General features: G+C 40.3%; 1 protein-coding gene across 2 annotated transcripts in view; it reads left to right on the top strand.

Moving 5' to 3' along the window:
• Positions 1–20015, top strand: part of LOC115228934 (adenylate kinase) — a 69555-nt gene that overhangs the window by 47677 nt on the left and 1863 nt on the right. For both annotated transcript variants that reach the window (XM_029799386.2, XM_036500672.1), the window contains 6 exons: positions 588–779; positions 6198–6273; positions 7916–7954; positions 9176–9339; positions 12720–12836; positions 15832–16023. In XM_029799386.2, the coding sequence (XP_029655246.1) occupies positions 588–779; positions 6198–6273; positions 7916–7954; positions 9176–9339; positions 12720–12836; positions 15832–16023 (780 nt within the window). The remainder of the gene's footprint in view (positions 1–587; positions 780–6197; positions 6274–7915; positions 7955–9175; positions 9340–12719; positions 12837–15831; positions 16024–20015) is intronic.

Raw genomic sequence — 20015 nt, 5'->3', positions numbered from 1 at the left:
CAAAACTGATACGTATTTCTCCAGTAAATCTCTCCAAAATCCTCTCACACTTCGATACATGATCTACTTAGCACCCAAAATGTTCCAACCCTTACCATCCTAACCTTCACTAATCTACCTTCTAACTGTATCAAGCTCACATTGCAGGTACCCTAACCACATACTCTCTTTTCTCTCTTTTACTTGTTTCAGTCATTTGATTGCGGCCATGCTGGAGCACCGCCTTTAGTCGAGCAACTCGACCCCGGGACTTATTCTTTTTGTAAGCCCAGTACTTATTCTATCGGTGTCTTTTTGCCGAACCGCTAAGTGACAGGGATGTAAACAAACCAGCATCGGTTGTCAAGCAAACACAGACACACAAACACACACACATACATATATACGACAGGCTTCTTTCAGTTTCCGTCTACCAAATCTACTCACAAGGCATTGGTTGGCCTGGGGCTATAGCAGAAGACACTTGCCCAAGATGCCACGCAGTGGGACTGAACCCGGAACCATGTGATTGGTTAGCAAGCTACTTACCACACAGCCACTCCTGCGCCTACTATATTTTCATTTGGTTTTTTTTTTTCCACATCCAGGTTTCCAAGTGCAAATTTGTGCTGAATTTTGATGTATCCGATGAAACAATGAAAGCTCGGTTACTTGACCGTGCCAAGACCAGTGGTCGAGTCGATGATAATGAAGAGACAATCAATAAACGGTTGGTGACATTCCATGAACATACCACTCCAGTTCTTGACTACTATGCCATGAACAACAAATTACAAACGGTAAGTTCTCTGATAGCTTTTTAATCTGTTGTTCTTATCGCATTTGAAGTGAATAATCTGTTGGACACCTAGGGGTCATTGTCAGAAACACCAATTGTCAGTCAGATGATAGGTCAATTTTGATTCACCCAAGCAGTTTGGATTTCCAGACCTTCTTTAGTTTGTGACTGGCTGTCCATGCTTGTTCCTTCTTGATCTTGATGCCTGCTTCCAAACTGTTCCCCCAGCCACTTAAATCTTCAACAATATTCAATTTGGAGCCACTCAAAACACTGGCTGTCCATGCTTGTTCCTTCTTGATCTTGATGCCTGCTTCCAAACTGATCCCCCAACCACTTAAATCTTCAACAATATTCAATTTGGAGCCACTCAAAACACTGGCTGTCCATGCTTGTTCCTTCTTGATCTTGATGCCTGCTTCCAAACTGTTCCCCCAGCCACTTAAATCTTCAACAATATTCAATTTGTAGCCACTCAAAACACTGGCTGTCCATGCTTGTTCCTTCTTGATCTTGATGCCTGCTTCCAAACTGATCCCCCAACCACTTAAATCTTCAACAATATTCAATTTGGAGCCACTCAAAACACTGGCTGTCCATGCTTGTTCCTTCTTGATCTTGATGCCTGCTTCCAAACTGTTCCCCCAGCCACTTAAATCTTCAACAACATTCAATTTGGAGCCACTCAAAACAGAGTGTTCAGTATCACACCATTGATTGAAAGACATGTATTCAGTTTTCTCGACATTTGCAGTCCAATTTTGGCTGCGGATGTTTCTACTTTGCTGAGCAGCTTTTATGCTTGATCTATTTCATTAGATATGAGTGCTATATTATCAGCTAAGTCCAGGTCTGTGATCGTTACTGCTGGTACTCTCCACAATCTTTGCTGGTCAATGGCAATACCAAGGTCTTCATCACTGTTGTTTATAGCCTGCCGCATTGCATAATCCAATGCAATTGCAAACAGGTAAGGCGCAAGTGTGTCTCCTTGTAGCATCCCAACTAGTATTTGAAAGTATTCCATTTCTCCATCAGATGACAACCCACAAGCTCTGATTTTCTTGTAGGTCTTTGCAATGGCAAGAACTAGTTCTTCTAGAATGCCATATGTTCGAAGGATCTTCAGCATTTTGTCACAATGGATGCTGTCAGACACTTTGCAGAAATCCATGCATTAGTCTTGTGGAGCCCACTTCAGAGTGTTATAAATAGAGGAAAACATTGTCACACTTATATCAACATCTCAATCACAGACACTGGCCTAGAACGTATCCAGTGATGTCGGACCAAGAAGTTTGGTGTGGGGACTTTGTTGCTGTGACCTGGGTTGGAACCTGGCCTTAAAGAAAAAAAGAAGATAGTCAATGTCCATTTGTTGTGTCAGTGATGAAAATAACAGAAGTAGAGTTTACCAGGTCCACAAGGCACTGGTGTGTTTTAGTGTTTTGCCCTCGTCAGGCCTCCATACATATATATATATATATATGTGTGTGTGCGGAGGCGCAATGGCCCAGTGGTTAGAGCAGCGAACTCGCAGTTGAAGGATCGTGGTTTCAATTCCCAGACCAGGCGTTGTGAGTGTTTATTGAGCGAAAACACCTAAATCTCCACGAAGCTCCAGCAGGGGGTGTGGTGGCAATCCCTGCTGTACTCTTTCACCACAACTTTCTCTCACTCTTTCTTCTGTTGGCCTGCTCGCTTAGCCAGCAGGGTGGCGTCATTTGAAGGCTAAAACAATGCAAAGCGCATTGTGACCAGCGATGTGTAACAACAACTGATAGCCTGGTCGGTCACGGTGATATATATATAATGTGTTGGGATATGTGTGTCCTTGTTGGGCTTCTATAGTTATATAATTCCAACTCTCACTTAGAGAGTTAATAAGACAGAGATTTTATATATACATATCTGTTCAATGTGTGTCATTATGAATCAGAAAAGTTGCTTTGATTCCAGTTCAAAAGTTATTTCACTAATTATTATGATAAATGAATGTGTCTTGTTCCAGGTACAAATGTGAGTTCTTTTGCTGCGTCATCAAAGATAATCTAGAATTGGATGTTAGGAAATTATCAGTGAGTCATCAAATAGAATTAGGAATTACAAGATGTTAAATAGAAGAGAATATTCATGATGAAAAAATAAGATATTGTTATCTTTTTAAATCTCCATATTCATTCTAAATATTCTTTTTTCTATCAGAAAAATGTTTATAGTAAGTTGAAGGAAAGTTCAGTACAGAAGAACAGAAATGTGAATATATTGATAATTATACAAGTGTGTCTTATAATAATAATAATAAAAACATTGTGTACAGTGCTCAGGTGCACTACAACTCATCTAAAGTGTATGTATAATCAGGTGTAGTTTCGGCGGATTTCGGAAAGCATGAGGGTCTTAAAGGATGTTTCCGAAAGTCATGAGAACTGTGTTGTTTTCTGACTTTGTAGGCATGTCCACGTGTGTTAGACACATGGAGATCAAAAAGGTGTTCAGTGTTGTTGTTGGTGAGGTGGTTGATAACTTTGTGGGTGTTTACCAAGTCCATCACCAGACGCCGGAGCTTTGTGGTATATATTAGTTCCTGTGTATAAGAGAGAGTCTAAGAATGTGAGTTTGCCAAATATATACACAAGAGAACGAAAGATAAGAGAATATCCTCTAAGAATCCACTGCAAAGCATTGCCTGCCCGAACTGCAGTTAAGATATCTTTGGTTTAATAAGAACATGGCAAGATATTCTAAAATGTTCTGAGGCTGCATTTTTGTATGTAAATAGAAATGGGGTTTTGAGACCCACCAGCGTTACAGCCACCACGAAATATGATCTACAGCAATTGCAAATTACAAACGAAAAACCAGCATTTAAATGCAGCAATTTTAAATCTACTGGTAAGGATTTTTTGTTTTTTTAGTTCAAACGTTAGTCCTATAATCGTGTGTTGCCAACGGCGCCCCACTATCGTCATTTCACTCTGATGGCGAGTTTGAGAAGGTCTTGAAACGTTAATGGACTTCAGAATGTTATTGTTAAAAGTTGAACATAGAGAACTAGAAAGGAAATATGAAAAATACTCAGGACGCCAAAAAAAAAATAAGATATAAAAAATATTATCAGGGAAGAGAATTCAGTTATAAATTGATAGTTATCCCCCTTACTTTAATCTCTATCACGATATCAAACAAGGGAGGAAACAATGCTGTTAGGTTTATTCATTGATCAACAACTTGAAGAGAAATGGATGTAAAGCAGGGATTATATGATCCAACGTTGTTTATCCATTTTTTAAAGAATTGATGGCAGATTTACAGCGAGCCGGCAGAAATGTTAGCACGCCGGGCAAAATGCTTTGTGGCATTTCGTCCGCCGCTGCGTTCTGTGTTCAAATTCCGCCGAGGCCGACTTTGCCTTTCATCCTTTCGGGGTCGATAAATTAAGTACCAGTTACGCACTGGGGTCGATGAAAACGACTTAATCGGTTTGTCTGTCCTTGTTTGTCGACTCTATGTTTAGCCCCTCGTGGGCAATAAAGAAATAAATTTAGGTGTTTAAGATGAAATACTATGTAGAGAATATGGTGAGTGAGATGAAACAGTGTACATGCAGAAAATGCACTTATTAAAAAAAACTGGTGAGGTTGTATTTTAAGGAAAAGACAAACCAAATAAGAGAATACAGAATTATGAAATACTGGAGACTAATATATATATATATGTGTATATATATATATATATATATATATATATATATAACCATCAATAATAATACAGCTGAGTCATTAATTAGAAAAAAGTGGTTAATAGTAATCATAAATGGTTTCTGGAGGGGCAAGGGAAACCGAAATCGGAATCGGAATCGAACTTGAACCAATCCTATGACTGGCACCTGGCAGATGCCAGGACCCCTGGACTGGTGGTACGTAAAAGCACTATCCGAATCGTGGCCGATGCCAGCGCCGCCTCGACTGGCTTCCGTGCTGGTGGCACGTAAAAAGCACCATCCGAATCGTGGCCGATGCCAGTGCCGCCTCGACTGGCTTCCATGCCGGTGGCACGTAAAATGCACCAATCCGACCGTGGCCGTTGCCAGCCTCGCCAGGCACCTGTGCCAGTAGCACATAAAAAGCACCCACTACACTCACGGAGTGGTTGGCGTTAGGAAGGGCATCCAGCCATAGAAACTCTGCCAGATAAGACTGGAGCCTGGTGCAGCCTTCTGGCTTCCCAGATCCCCGGTCGAACCGTCCAACCCATGCTAGCATGGAGAACGGACGCTAAACGATGATGATGATGATGATGATGATAATTAAAATGTTTTTTGTAAATAATATGTCTAATCTTTATAGAAAAAAATAAGTGTAATATTACAGGATTTAGTTAAACTTGTAGAAGGATATATGAAGAAGTAGATACTAAAATAAAATTAAAATAATAAAATGCACTTAGTATACTCTGTAAGTGGTTGGTATTGAGGAAATCCAAGTGCAGAAATCATAGCTAAAGTAGAATTTATGAGTGGGATGCAGTCTCCAGCTCAACAAGGGTTGGGGGCAACAACAAAAATAAGAATTGACTCAGACTAGGAATGACCCATCCAACCCATGAAAGCCTAATTAATGAAGTAAAATAACTGTCAATTTCAGGGGCTTGTCCCTCAGTTGGATCTACAAAGGATACTCTTTCTCTCTCTCTCTCTCTCTCTCTTCTCTCTCTCTCTCTCTCTCTCTCTCTCTTTCTTTCTCTCTCTGCATTTTTCTCATTCAATAACCTTACATTAGTAACTTTTCCATGTTACTAATGAATCGTTGAGGGCAAATGCGTTCGCATTCTGTATGAACACACACACACACACACACACCTCAATCGAAGGAGAGGGGCTTTCTCCATCCGGGTTGCGGATCCGGGGAACTAGTTGCCAGACGAGATGGTGAAGATGCCGGCAACCGCTTTGTTCAAAGTCTCCCTTGACCTCCAGAGGCCTGAACTCTTTACATGAACACCACCCTGTACATAACTCCATGTCCCCCTACATGGCCTTGCTTTTTGCTTTTTGAGCCAAAAAATTAACTAACTAACTAACTAACACACACACACACACAATCACACATCAAAAAGAGAGGCAGAGAAAGGAGGAGCAAGGCGGAGAGCAGGGTGAAAAGGAGAGATCTGTTGAGAAGAGAATAAGAATGAAGGGATATTTAAACTGAAAAAAAACAGTGTGGAAAGCAGATGGCAGCAAATAAGAAAGAAACCGTTTTGTAAGATCTGATTTAAATATGGATGTTTACTGCTGTTACAGGAATCCGAGTGACCTGGAAGAAATGGCTTAAGCAATAAATTTTCTTCGTAGGTGTAAACCTACAACAAACAGGTGTACCATGAGAAATATTTATTATATAACCATTGTGCATTGCAGATCAAAGCTGAAGGTAGCCCCGAAGAGGTATTTTACCAAGTGGAGATGGTCTTCAAGGAGTGCTGCCCTAAATTGAGTGAGTATATATTTGTCCTTCTTGGAGATATTGGAATTGAGGTATAGAGAAAGGAAAGAGTAGTTTGAAACATCTTTCCGTAATTGAGCAAACCAATGGATGTATTTATTGAAAAGAAAAACGGGTGTTAAACAGGGAGGTAACTCGTGTAGCCTTATTTCATCAACTGGATTTTGTTAACGTTTTGATTCAACTTGATATTATAATATAATAATATAATATAATGAAATTATTGAATACAGTGCTCAGGTGCACCACAACTTGTCAAAAGTGTGTATAAAGCATATGCAGTAATGTAGAAATGTCTGGGAAGTGAACAGTGTATGAGTCAGATAGATGCTTGTGTGTGTATGGAGGGGAGAAAATCAGGCGGAGTGTTGGCGAATCTCAGGAAGCATGGAAGTTTTGAAGGATGCAGTGCTCCGACAATTACCAACTGACAACTGATGCCGGCAGTTTGTTCCATGCTTCAGCAACTCTTAGCGTGAAAAAATGTTTCCAAAAGTCATGGGAGCTGTGCTGTTTTCTGACTTTGTAAACATGTCCACGGGTGTTAGACAGGTGGAGTTTGAAAAGGTGCTCAGAGTTATTGTTTGTAAGATGGTTAATAATTTTATGGGTGTCTGCCAAGTCAGTTGCCAGACGTCAGAGTTTCAATGTATCCATGCCCAGGGAAGTAAGGTGTTCAGAATATGGCAAATGCTTGATGGAGGGTATTCTCTTTATATCACTGCCCTACATTGTTTCACACTATATCACTACATAACCACCAATACACTATATTTCTAGTATTTACTTCAACTTCATTTCATTATGAAATATAACTGTGAATTTCAATTCAGAGTGTAGATCTATAGAATTAAATGTTGTACGACAGTATTCTGGTCATGGTGTCTGCTTCCACCTAAGTGGACTGTTGAAAGATAAGCGTTTTAGTTAAGGACAGAGGATAGTGAACTACACCACACGGGGGTGCCTCGCTATGATTAGGTAGATTGAACTGGTGACAGTTAAGTGTCTTGATCATGGACACACATCATCATCATCGTTTAACGTCCGCTTTCCATGCTAGCATGGGTTGGACTGTTTGACTGAGGGCTAGCAAACCAGATGGCTGCAACAGGCTCCAATCTTGATTTGGCAGCGTTTCTACAGCTTGATGCCCTTCCTAATGCCAACCACTCCAAGAGTGTAGTGGAGTGCTTTTTACGTGCCACTGGCATGGGGGCCAGTCAGGCGGCACTGGCAACGACCTCGCTCAAATCTTTTTACACATGCCACTGGCACAGGTGCCAGTAAGGTGACATTAGACACAGTACATTGAATTATATTACACTGTGAAGCTTACAATTAATTGGCTAGTTAACTGTATTAATCCTAATTATGATATTACGACCAAATAATCCCTAACCATTTGATGCCCTTAAGCTAAACATCTAATAAAAACGGATCTTTCTTTTGATGTTGTAAATTCTTTGAAGCAAATGAAGTTCTAAGATCAATGTCGTAGTTGTTACCATCCTTCCCATTGACTTACCCAGGTTAAGATCTGTAAGAAATGTGTGGTGAATAAGATTGGGGTGGATTGCAAGTCTAAGAAAATATAAGTTTGGCTACATTCAGCTTTTCATTTCATTTCCAGAACCTTGCTTGGATGAATGCAAAGTCATCTTTGTTGTGGGTATGTATCACTTTTTACTACTTAAATAAACCCTTTAGTATTTCAACTGGCCGTGTCCGACCCAAATATTCTACTTCTTTCATGTTCAGCCTCTTACACCTACTGTAAAATGTCGTTCTAAGCAGCCACATCATCAAAATCTTAAAGCTGCAAGATAATGCATGATTACTTCAAAAAAAGTGTGAATCAAAAAACATTAAATTTGATCGAGTAATCTGAAAGAAGCTAAACAGTTGACCTTTCCACAGTCTGTACTTGCCACAGCAGTCTGTGGAATTTAATCAGTCCAAGGCTATAGTAGAAAACAATTGCCCAGGGTACCACACTGCAGAGCTGAATCCAGAACCATGTGGTTGGGAAATAAAGTTTTTACCACACAGCCACATGTATCATGTATCACAGCTATACTACATTCAAAAGGCGGGGAGCTGGCAGAAACGGTAGCACGCCGGGCGAAATGCGTAGCCGTATTTCGTTTGCTGTTACGTTCTCAGTTCAAATTCCGCCGAGGTCTACTTTGCCTTTCATCCTTTCAGGGTCGATAAATTAAGTACCAGTTATGCACTGGGGTTGATGGAATTGACTTAATCGCTTTGTCTGTCCTTGTTTGTCCCCTCTGTGTTTAGCCCCTTGTGGGTAGTAAAGAAATATATACTACATTCAAAATATATACCTTCTTGTCTGTATAACACAATACACATTTGATGCTTCTAAATACAAAATAAAGGGTTTGTTTGTTTACATTTGTTATTGCATTCCAAAAAGCTATGTACTAAGTACTTAATTTGGCAGAGATTGTTGTCAGTGGGCAGTTTAGCATAATGGTAGAGTACTCAACCGGTATCTGGGGGCTGCAGGTTCAAGTCCCATGGCTGTCGACAACTTTTTTATGTCTTATAAGGGTAACAATACCTGATTTTTCTGCTGCTTTCACAGCTATACTGCATTCAAAATATTACTTTCCTGTCTGTATTATATATATATATATATATATGTGTGTGTATGTATATACTGCATTTATAAAATACAGTGTACATTTAAACACATTAATAGGTATCCATCATAAGACTCCCTTATGCTAGAAGGAACAGCTAAAGTTCAAACCACTAATTAGCGATAAAGAACAGCACTTGCTTGTAGTTGTTCACACAATGTTTTCTTTCTTTCCCCACTAAAAACAAATTATGTCCTCTACTAATTAACTCTTCATTATTTATCCAGGTGGTCCAGGTAGTGGTAAAGGAACCATGTGTGCCAAACTGGTACAGCATTATGGCTTCTGTCACCTGTCATCTGGGGACATGCTTCGTGAAGAAGTTGCATCCGGCTCAGCCAGGGGCAAGGAACTCAATGAGACTATGCAGAAAGGTGAACTTGTGCCAATGGTAAAGCTGTTATATTTCATTATTATTCATGTTCTTGTTACTGTTTCCTGAGTGTAGAAAGGAGCAGGTGGGGGGGGTTACTTTGTCGATTCTAATAAGAGGCTAAGTGGAATGGGATAATTGCTGATATTATTGACTAATTAACTATTCTTTCAGTGGAGAGAACAGTTTTAATAGTTGTCTTGGTGACTGTGACAGTAAGGCGGACTAACAAAGGCAGTAATGCTAGAGTAATCCATGATGGTACTATCTGTAATGGTATTTGTGAAAGGCGGCAAGCTGGCAGACATGTTAGCACACCAGGCAAAATGCATAGACGTATTTCGTCTGCCGGTACCTTCTGAGTTCAAATTCCGCCGAGGTCGACTTTGCCTTTCGTCCTTTCAGGGTCGATAAATTAAGTACCAGTTACGCACTGGGGTCGATGTAATCGACTTAATACCTTTGTCTGTCCTTGTTTGTCCCCTCTGTGTTTAGCCCCTTGTGGGTAATAAAAAATAGGTATTTCGTCTGCCGTTATGTTCTGAGTTCAAATTCCGCCGAGGTCGACTTTGCCTTTCATCCTTTCAGGGTCGATAAATTAAGTACCCGTTGTGTACTGGGGTCGATGTAATCAACTTAATACCTTTGTCTGTCCTTGTTTGTCCCCTCTATGTTTAGCTTCTTGTGGGTTATAAAGAAATAGGTACTATTTGTAATAGGGGTGATGATGCAGTTGCAGATAGCAATAGTGGTGATGGTAGTAATAATAATAATGGTAACACCAGCTGTAGTGAGAGTACTAACAGTGGTGATAACAGTGTCCTTGGTATGACTTTAAAAAAGTCATCAGATAGTGGAGCCCTGATTTGAAAATTCCAGGGTTCCGAGATGTGTGGAACCACTTCTTAGCCACTATTGTACCCAGGTCTGCTCTGACCTTAAGTGGTAGCACTTGCCAGGTTCAAGTTCTGGGTTAATTAGCAAATTAAGGATTGCCTATCTATGCATGTGAAGACTGAATTTGGCTGATGATTCTGTGGAAGAAACCTTTAAGGTTCAAGTGGAGAGAAAGGTGACTGCAACAACAAATTGTGGTGTGCAGAGGGCAGGATGCAATCAGACATCTTTGGCATCCGCTGTGTTTGTCTCCATCCCACGGTTGTCTTTATACTGTTTTGCTTCTGTATTGAAGATAGTCATGGACAAGAGAGTGGGGCTGATGGTGCACTACTCTTCTTCACTTTACACAAAGTCATTGCACAAGTCATATACTCATCGTTAAGTATGAGCAGATGGTCCTCATCACTTTGACACTATCATCATCATCATCATCATCGTTTAACGTTCACTTTCCATGCTAGTATGGGTTGGACGGTTTGACTGAGGTCTGGCGAATCAGATAGCTGCACCAGGCTCCAGTCTTGATCTGGCAGAGTTTCTACAGCTGGATGCCCTTCCTAACACCAACCACTCTGAGAGTGTAGTGGATGCTTTTACATGCCACTGGCATGGGGGTCAGTCAGGCAGTACTGGCAATGACATCGCTCGAATCTTTTTACACATGCCACTGGCACAGGTGCCAGTAAGGCGACGCTGGTAACGATCACGCAGACAAACATATTTTGGCAATAGTCATTCATAGTTAATTAGTAGTGTTGTGTAGTGTTTAGTGGCAAGGGTGTAGTTGGTGGTGGGGAGGATATACTGATCACCATTTCTGAGCCTTCTGTAAGTCAGTTTGTAACAACAAGAAAAACTCAACTGAGATACTTTGAGGCAAAGATCTAACTCTTCAAAGAAAGTTATGAAACCTAGAGGATGAGGCCCAAAAAATTTCAGGAGTTAGTTATGGACTCTAACCTAATTTTAAAAAATAGTTCCAACAAGGATAGCACTATACTCACAGTTTTTGGTGAATCTCTAAAGAGCAACAGACATTCCAATAATCTGTTATTGCTAATGTTTGCTTTTAGATAGTGTTTGAGTTAGGATTAACTAATTGGCTCAACTTGCTGGGTTGATATATTAAAGATTATCCTTGAATGTTTGTGTCCACGAAATTTGGATATATATTTGGAGTTTCTTACAAAAATATCTAATTTAGATGTTATTGTTAAAAAAGCTCAGTGTAAAGTTTGCAATATCAGATGAGTTAAGCTTTGCTGTAGTTTTGTATTTAAGTATTATAAACAAGGCTTAGAAATGGTAAGAGTATAGACCAGCTAATAGCTTTAAGATCTTTCTTTGATTACAGATAATTAATGAGTTTTATATTGTAGTAAATGGGTAAGTGGGTAAGTTCATCTGTTTGCTAGGAAACAATTTTATACATGTGGAGTCAGGAAACGATTTTATACATGTGGAGTCAGGAAACGATTTTATACATGTGGAGTCAGGAAACGATTTTATACATGTGGAGTCAGGAAACGATTTTATACATGTGGAGTCAGGAAACATATTTTATACATGTGGAGTCTGGAAACGATTTTATACATGTGGAGTCAGGAAACATATTTTATACATGTGGAGTCAGGAAACATATTTTATACATGTGGAGTCAGGAAACATATTTTATACATGTGGAGTCAGGAAACGATTTTATACATGTAGAGTCAGGAAACGATTTTATACATGTGGAGTCAGGAAACGATTTTATACATGTGGAGTCAGGAAACGATTTTATACATGTGGAGTCAGGAAACGATTTTATACATGTGGAGTCAGGAAACGATTTTATACATGTGGAGTCAGGAAACGATTTTATACATGTGGAGTCAGGAAACGATTTTATACATGTGGAGTCAGGAAACATATTTTATACATGTGGAGTCTGGAAACGATTTTATACATGTGGAGTCAGGAAACGATTTTATACATGTGGAGTCAGGAAACGATTTTATACATGTGGAGTCAGGAAACGATTTTATACATGTGGAATCAGGAAACATATTTTATACATGTGGAGTCAGGAAACGATTTTATACATGTGGAGTCAGGAAACGATTTTATACATGTGGAGTCAGGAAACGATTTTATACATGTGGAGTCAGGAAACGATTTTATACATGTGGAGTCAGGAAACATATTTTATACATGTGGAGTCAGGAAACGATTTTATACATGTGGAGTCAGGAAACGATTTTATACATGTGGAGTCAGGAAACGATTTTATACATGTGGAGTCAGGAAACGATTTTATACATGTCAAAGATATGTATAAGGCCTTATCAGTTAACTGAGTTACATGTAACACTCGATCTCCACTCTCATGAACATCCACTCATTTTTTTTTCTACTTTCATTGCATTTTCATCTTACATCAATTCACTTTTACGAGATTTTCTCTCCCTGTCATTCACCCTCGCTTTGACTTCATTCCATTTTCTTTCTAATTACAGACAGTGGTTTTACAGCTTCTTAGAGAAGCTCTGGTCAGTAGGTCATCTTACACCAAATGTTTCCTCATTGATGGTTACCCTCGGGAGTTGCAGCAGGGTTTGAAATTTGAGAATGAGGTGAGATATAATCTACATGCATGCATGCACACACACACACACACACACACACAATCACGATACTATCAGAATGAGAGCTCAACACTACATATGGTGAATAATAATAATAATAATATAATAATAATAATTATTGTATACAGTGCTCAAGTGCACCACAACTTGTCAAAAGTGCGTATAAAGCATATGCAGTAATGTACAAATGTCTGGGAAGTGAACAGTGTATGAATCAGATACATGCTTGCGTGTGTATGGAAGGGAGAGAAAATCAGGTGTAGTGTTGGCGAATCTCAGGAAGCATGGAAGTTTTGAAGGATGCAGTGCTCCGACAGCTAACAACTGATGCCGGCAGTTTGTTCCATGCTTCAGCAACTCTTAGCGTGAAAAAATGTTTCCGAAAGTCATGGGAGCTGTGCTGTTTTCTGACTTTGTAAACATGTCCACAGGTGTTAGACAGGTGGAGTTTGAAAGGTGCTCAGAGTTATTGTTTGTAAGATGGTTAATAATTTTATGGGTGTCTACCAAGTCAGCTGCCAGATGTCGGAGTTTCAATGTATCCATGCCCAGGGAAGTAAGGCGTTTAGAATATGGCAAATGCCTGATGGAGGGTATTCTCTTGGTTGCATGTCACTGAACGGTTTCCAGATAATTAATATCCTGGGCAAGATAGGGGTTCCAGACCGGTGATGCAAATTCCAGATGAGATCACACCATTTGTAGATTAACAATGTTACTGATGGTTTATGGAGAAAGAATTTACCTGCATGTTTAAATAGATCACTTGAGGATTGTGGACATTCTTTCCACATTAAATCATTGGTAGTGTGATCAATCCACAAATATATAGTCAAAGGGTAGTACCATCTGAAAGATCCTTATATAGGAATTTAATAAGCTTCAAACATGTACACAGCGAGTATAGATGACAAATGAAGGTACATAACTTAGCAGTTAGGGTATTCATCACTGGACCAACATCATTAGGCTTTGATTAGCTGAAATGTTCTGGAATGTACAGGTGGAATATGTTATGGAATATAATATTGTGAGATGTATTAAGAGACGCTTCTTGGATTATGGTGACTAAATGGCCAAACTATTCTGGACATTTCAGTTAATGGCAGATAGACTTTTACTTATAATAATAAAAAATATATAAAATTTAGTTGTTCTTAGCATTTATACTTATCTTTTTTATTTCTGGTGAACTACATCCAGAGTTTCCTTTCTTACATCAGAAACAATTTGGTAACTCTTGGAAACACACATGAAAATGTTGAGTGTTAACAAATGCTGTGTGAGCTCTAACCATATTCACAGATCTTAGAACTGATATTTTACTGAACATATTTTTGTCTTTCCTTATAGGTAATCTGTCAATGTATTTACAGAAGTATTTACTCTTTACTCTTTACTCTTTTACTTGTTTCAGTCATTTGACTGCGGCCATGCTGGAGCACCGCCTTTAGTCGAGCAAATCGACCCCGGACTTATTCTTTGTAAGCCCAGTACTTATTCTATCGGTCTCTTTTGCCGAACCGTTAAGTGACGGGGACGTAAACACACCAGCATCGGTTGTCAAGCAATACTAGGGGGACAAACACAGACACACAAACATATACACACACACTTATATATATATATATATACATATATACGACAGGCTTCTTTTCAGTTTCCGTCTACCAAATCCACTCACAAGGCATTGGTCGGCCCGGGGCTATAGCAGAAGACACTTGCCCAAGATGCCACGCAGTGGGACTGAACCTGAACCATGTGGTTGGTTAGCAAGCTACTTACCACACAGCCACTCCTGCGCCTTATTTGTGTTGTTCATATTTTCCTACTCCCAGAAGCCAGAGTTAGCTTCTTTATTCATATTCAGTTCATGGAAATGGTGACTATATAAAGATATGTGTCTATGGCCATTCACTATAGATTGACTTAATTCGGCATTAGTTTATTTGTTTTGGCTACCACCTTAGGTTTAGAGTTTAATGGCTCAAAATCTAATCCAGTTTTTTGAGAGAATTTTTGTTGTTGTGGATATAATTTATTTGCTGTATTTTTTTTGCCTGATCACAACCAACAAGGGCACTGGTTAACACATAATATTTCACTAAGCACAACTATAAATGAAAATCTCTTTATCAGAGCACACTCAGCTTTGCAGCATAAGTGGACGACGAGTGGGGGAGTGTGTGTGTGTGTGTGTGTGTGTGTGTGTGTACGTGCGTGTGTGTGTACCACTTATGTCTAACATGTAAACGTGGACAACTGCTTTGTTGTTTGTTGTGACAGATTAAATGAACTCAGAAGGGCAGTGGTGGGGAAGAATTCCATTGTCCATCATTGACCTTATACTGGCTGCAGTCAGTGATGTTGCTATCAACATAGGACAGCCCGATTCATTCTAATTGAATAAAATGGTGATATTGATTTACTTTCGGCTACTAATTTCGTATATTAGGCGCAGGAGTGGCTGTGTGGTAAGTAGCTTGTTTACCAACCACATGGTTCCAGGTTCAGTCCCACTGCGTGGCACCTTGGGCAAGTCAAGTGTCTTCTACTATAGCCTCGGGCCGACCAATGTCTTGTGAGTGGATTTGGTAGACGGAAACTGAAAGAAGCCTGTCGTATATATGTATATATATATATATGTATGTGTGTGTGTGTGTTTGTGTCTGTGTTTGTCCCCCTAGCATTGCTTGACAACCGATGCTGGTGTGTTTACGTCCCCGTTACTTAGCGATTCGGCAAAAAGAGACCGATAGAATAAGTACTGGGCTTACAAAAGAATAAGTCCCGGGGTCGATTTGCTCGACTAAAGGCGGTGCTCCAGCATGGCCGCAGTCAAATGACTGAAACAAGTAAAAGAGTAAAAGAATAAAAGAATATTACTTTATTATTCCAAATGTTTGTCTAGTTTGTGCTTTTTCTGTGGTTCTCTGGCTTGTGTCATTTTCCCCCACTTTTCTGTCAACTTTTTCATTATCAGATTACCGAGTGTGCCGCCGTGCTTAACTTCACTGCTCCAGATGATGTGTTGGTGGCACGTCTGTTGGACCGAGGTAAAACCAGTGGTCGTGATGATGACAACAAAGAAACCATTATGAAGAGACTTGTGACCTTTCACGAAATCACCCAACCTGTTATAGATCACTATCAAGGCCAAAATAAAGTTATTAATGTAAGTATTACTGTTGATGTCCTCACTTTGTGACTCTAGAGCAGTGCTTTTCAAACTTTTTGCTGGAGCGGAACCCCAAGGAAACATTCCACTGTCTTGGGGAACCCCTGTGGCAATAATTTGATAGTCTTATGCACACATATCTGCACAGGAAAATTGAAAATTACTGCCGATTTTAGCAGTTTTGTAACTTCTTGCGGAACCCCTGGACTGTACTGGCGGAACCCGAAGGTTCCGCGGAACCCTGGTTGAAAACCACTGCTCTAGAGAGGGAACTATTAGAGTATGACATTGCTGTTGTGAGCAGCACAAATCAAATAAGAGGGTGTTAAATGCTATTTATCAGATATGTGACATTTCATGTGACTGACTCGAATCACAAGTTACATGGTATGAGGCAAACTGACTATGAGTCCAATAGTGACCCATTCACTCACACACACACTCACATGCATACACACACACACACACATGCAGAGTCACACTCACACACAAATACAAACAATAGTCATTATTCAAATTCAGTTCTATCCTTTTGTGTTTAGCTTATGAGACTCCAAGATTCTGCAATGAAGTACATATTTTTGGCAAAAAATAATGAGACTCCACGATTCTGCAATGGAATACATATGTTTTGGCAGGGAGGCGCAATGGCCCAGTGGTTAGGGCAGCGGACTCACGGTCGTAGGATCGCGGTTTCGATTCCCAGACTGGGCGTTGTGAGTGTTTATTGAGCGAAAACACCTAAAAGCTCCACGAGGCTCCGGCAGGGGATGGTGGTGATCCCTGCTGTACTCTTTCACCACAACTTTCTCTCACTCTTACTTCCTGTTTCTGTTGTACCTGTATTTCAAAGGGCCGGCCTTGTCACTCTCTGTGTCACGCTGAATATCCCCGAGAACCACGTTAAGGGTACACGTGTCTGTGGAGTGCTCAGCCACTTACACGTTAATTTCACAAGCAGGCTGTTCCGTTGATCGGATCAACCTGAACCCTCGTCGTCGTAACCGACGGAGTGCTTCCATCCATGTTTTGGCAAAAAATAATGATCAGGTTCCATGTCATAAAATTCTCCTTGTGACTCAATGAAGTGTGTCTAAGGAGTTGTGCTATTAACTTCAGGTCAGCACTGACCAGACAGATGTGTGGTCAACAGTATCCAAGCTGTGACTGTCCAGTCTTGTTTTCAGAACCAGTGTTTCTATCTCCTTCACCCAATATTTAGAGGATTTTTTTAGTGCCTGGTGCATGTTTCTTCAGCTTTTATCCTGTCACAAAGCCTTTTTATTTTTCTCACTTCCATATTTGTATGTACTACAATTTCCAAAAATCAAAATTGAAATTGTAGTTGTGATACCTGTGCCGGTGGCACGTAAAAAGCACCATCTGTACGTGGCTGATGCCAGCGCCGCCTTGACTGGCTTCCGTGCCAGTGGCACGTAAAAGGCACCAACCGATCGTGACCGTTGCCAGCCTCCTCTGGCAACTGTGCCAGTGGCACGTAAAAAGCACCCACTATACTCACGGAGTGGTTGGCATTAGGAAGGGTATCCATCTGTAGAAACACTGCCAGATCAGACTGGGCCTGGTGCAGCCTTCTGGCTTCCCAGACCCTAGTCGAACCGTCGAACCCATGCTAGCATGGAAAATGGACGTAAAACGATGATGATGATGGTGATATGTAGAATCTATCAAACCATCACTATCTCCAGTCCCATCAGGTCATCTAACTAGTTCTTTCTCTTGACAACCCATCATACATCCATATACTATGCAGCATCTTCCCTCTTCTCAGACCTCACAGAATTTCCGATCAGCCGACTAGTCAAAGCCTCAGCCATTCTGTGCTAATTATTCCATGCATCATGTGCATTTCCTTCATAACTCATCAGTGGTCAGATATGTTAGTTAGTTAGTTAATTTTTTGGCTCAAAAAGCAAAAAAGCAAGGCCATGTAGGGGGACATGGAGTTATGTACAGGGTGGTGTTCATGCAAAGAGTTCAGGCCACTTGAGGTCAAGGGAGACTTTGAACCGAGCGGTCGTCGGCATCTTCACCATCTCGTCCGGCAGCTTATTCCACGGATCCGTAACCCGGACGGAGAAAGCCCCTCTCCTTCGATTGAGATGAAATCGTAGTTAGACAGGTGACTAAGACTCTATTTTTAGACCTGCTCCTCTACATCAAAATCTCATAATCCCAAATCCCCTGAGTGGTTTACCCGTAAATGTGCAGCAGTAATTCTTGTAAAGAACATAGCCTACAATATTTCCAAAGAGTCATCCATTTTTACAAACTGTTAATTGCAGGATATAATTATTTTATTGTTCTGTTTGTTCAACTCAAATCGTTATGATGCATCGTGACACATCTTCTGCCATACAGATCAGTCTAGGCAATAACTTTCCCACGATGTCAAATTAAACTGTAGAGATTTTAATGATTGCTTCGGCTTATCCTTATGCCTAAGGATGGGTCTCCCTTTACTGCAGTATCCCTCTGCTTGTCAGCCATCCAAAAGAATTTTTAGAATGCAGTCATTTTTCATTCAAACAACATGTCCTACTTACCTGCACCGAATCCTCAGCCGCATGCTTTTGACACTGGAGATATCACATTTTTCTAAGATTTTAACATTTGATATCCTATCTTGCCATTTTATGTTGCAGATATTGTGCAGACAGCACATGTGAAAGGTTTTGACTTTCTTTATATGTCTGTGGCAGGGAGACAGACCATGCTTCTGCTCTGTATAAGAGTTTGCTCAAAGTACAAGATTTGTATACACTTATTTCAGTTTTCAGACCAACACCATGTTCATCCCACTAATGACAGGAAATTTCTCCAAAAGCCCTTCTAAGCTTAGATATTCTAACATTGATTTCATCATCAAGAGTACTTTTAAAGTTTACTGTACTTCCAAGATATTTGTATGACCCAACCCATTTGAGTGGCTTATTGTCAATCATCACATTTGAAACTTGAGAATGTTCTGTCCCTCACTTTGGCTGGAATAAAACTTCCGTCTTCTTGATGCTGGTAGAGAGTTCAAATGCTCAAGCTACCAGAGCAAATCTATTTCTTAACTACCCACAAGGGGCTAAACACAGAGAGGACAAACAAGGACAGACAAATGGATTAAGTCGATTATATCGATCCCAGTGCATAACTGGTACTTAATTTATCGACCCCGAAAGGATGAAAGGCAAAGTCGACCTCGGCGGAATTTGAACTCAGAACGTAGCGGCAGATGAAATACCTATTTCTTTACTACACCCAAGGGGCTAAACATAGAGAGGACAAACAAGGACAGACAAATGGATTAAGTCGATTATATCGACCCCAGTGCATAACTGGTACTTATTTAATCAACCCTGAAAGGATGAAAGGTAAAGTTGACTTCGGCGGAATTTGAACTCAGAACGTAACGGCAGACTAAATACGGCTACGCATTTCGCCCAGCGTGCTAATGTTTCTGCCTGCTCGTTTCTGACAGCAAACCTGTCAGCTATTTTCTCAATCCCTCAAAGGTATGAGAAATCAAAGTCCAATCATCATCAAACAGAAAGTCACATAGAATCTCTTGCACGGTCTTTGCCTTTTTAGGTTTAGTAGACTTCCTTCTGTGTGGAACTGAAATTTTAAACTTCCATGGTAATCCTTAAAAGCATGTTGGAGAATTATCAAAAACAATATGTATTTCGTTACTACCCACAAGGGGCTAAACACAGAGAGGACATACAAGGACAGACACACGGATTAAGTCGATTACATCGACCCCAGTGCGTAACTGGTACTTATTGAATCGACCCCGAAAGGATGAAAGGCAAAGTCGACCTCAGCGGAATTTGAACTCAGAACGTAGCGACAGACGAAATACCGCTAAGCATTTCGCCCGGCGTTCTAACGTTTCTGCCATCTCGCCGCCTTTTATCAAAAAGAATATGGGGAAAAAGTACAGGAGTTAAAGCAGAACCCTGTTTGGTTCTAGA

This window comes from Octopus sinensis, linkage group LG2, assembly GCF_006345805.1.
Source record: "Octopus sinensis linkage group LG2, ASM634580v1, whole genome shotgun sequence".
Classification (NCBI taxonomy): domain Eukaryota; kingdom Metazoa; phylum Mollusca; class Cephalopoda; order Octopoda; family Octopodidae; genus Octopus; species Octopus sinensis.
This window is presented reverse-complemented; position numbering and strand designations above follow the sequence as displayed.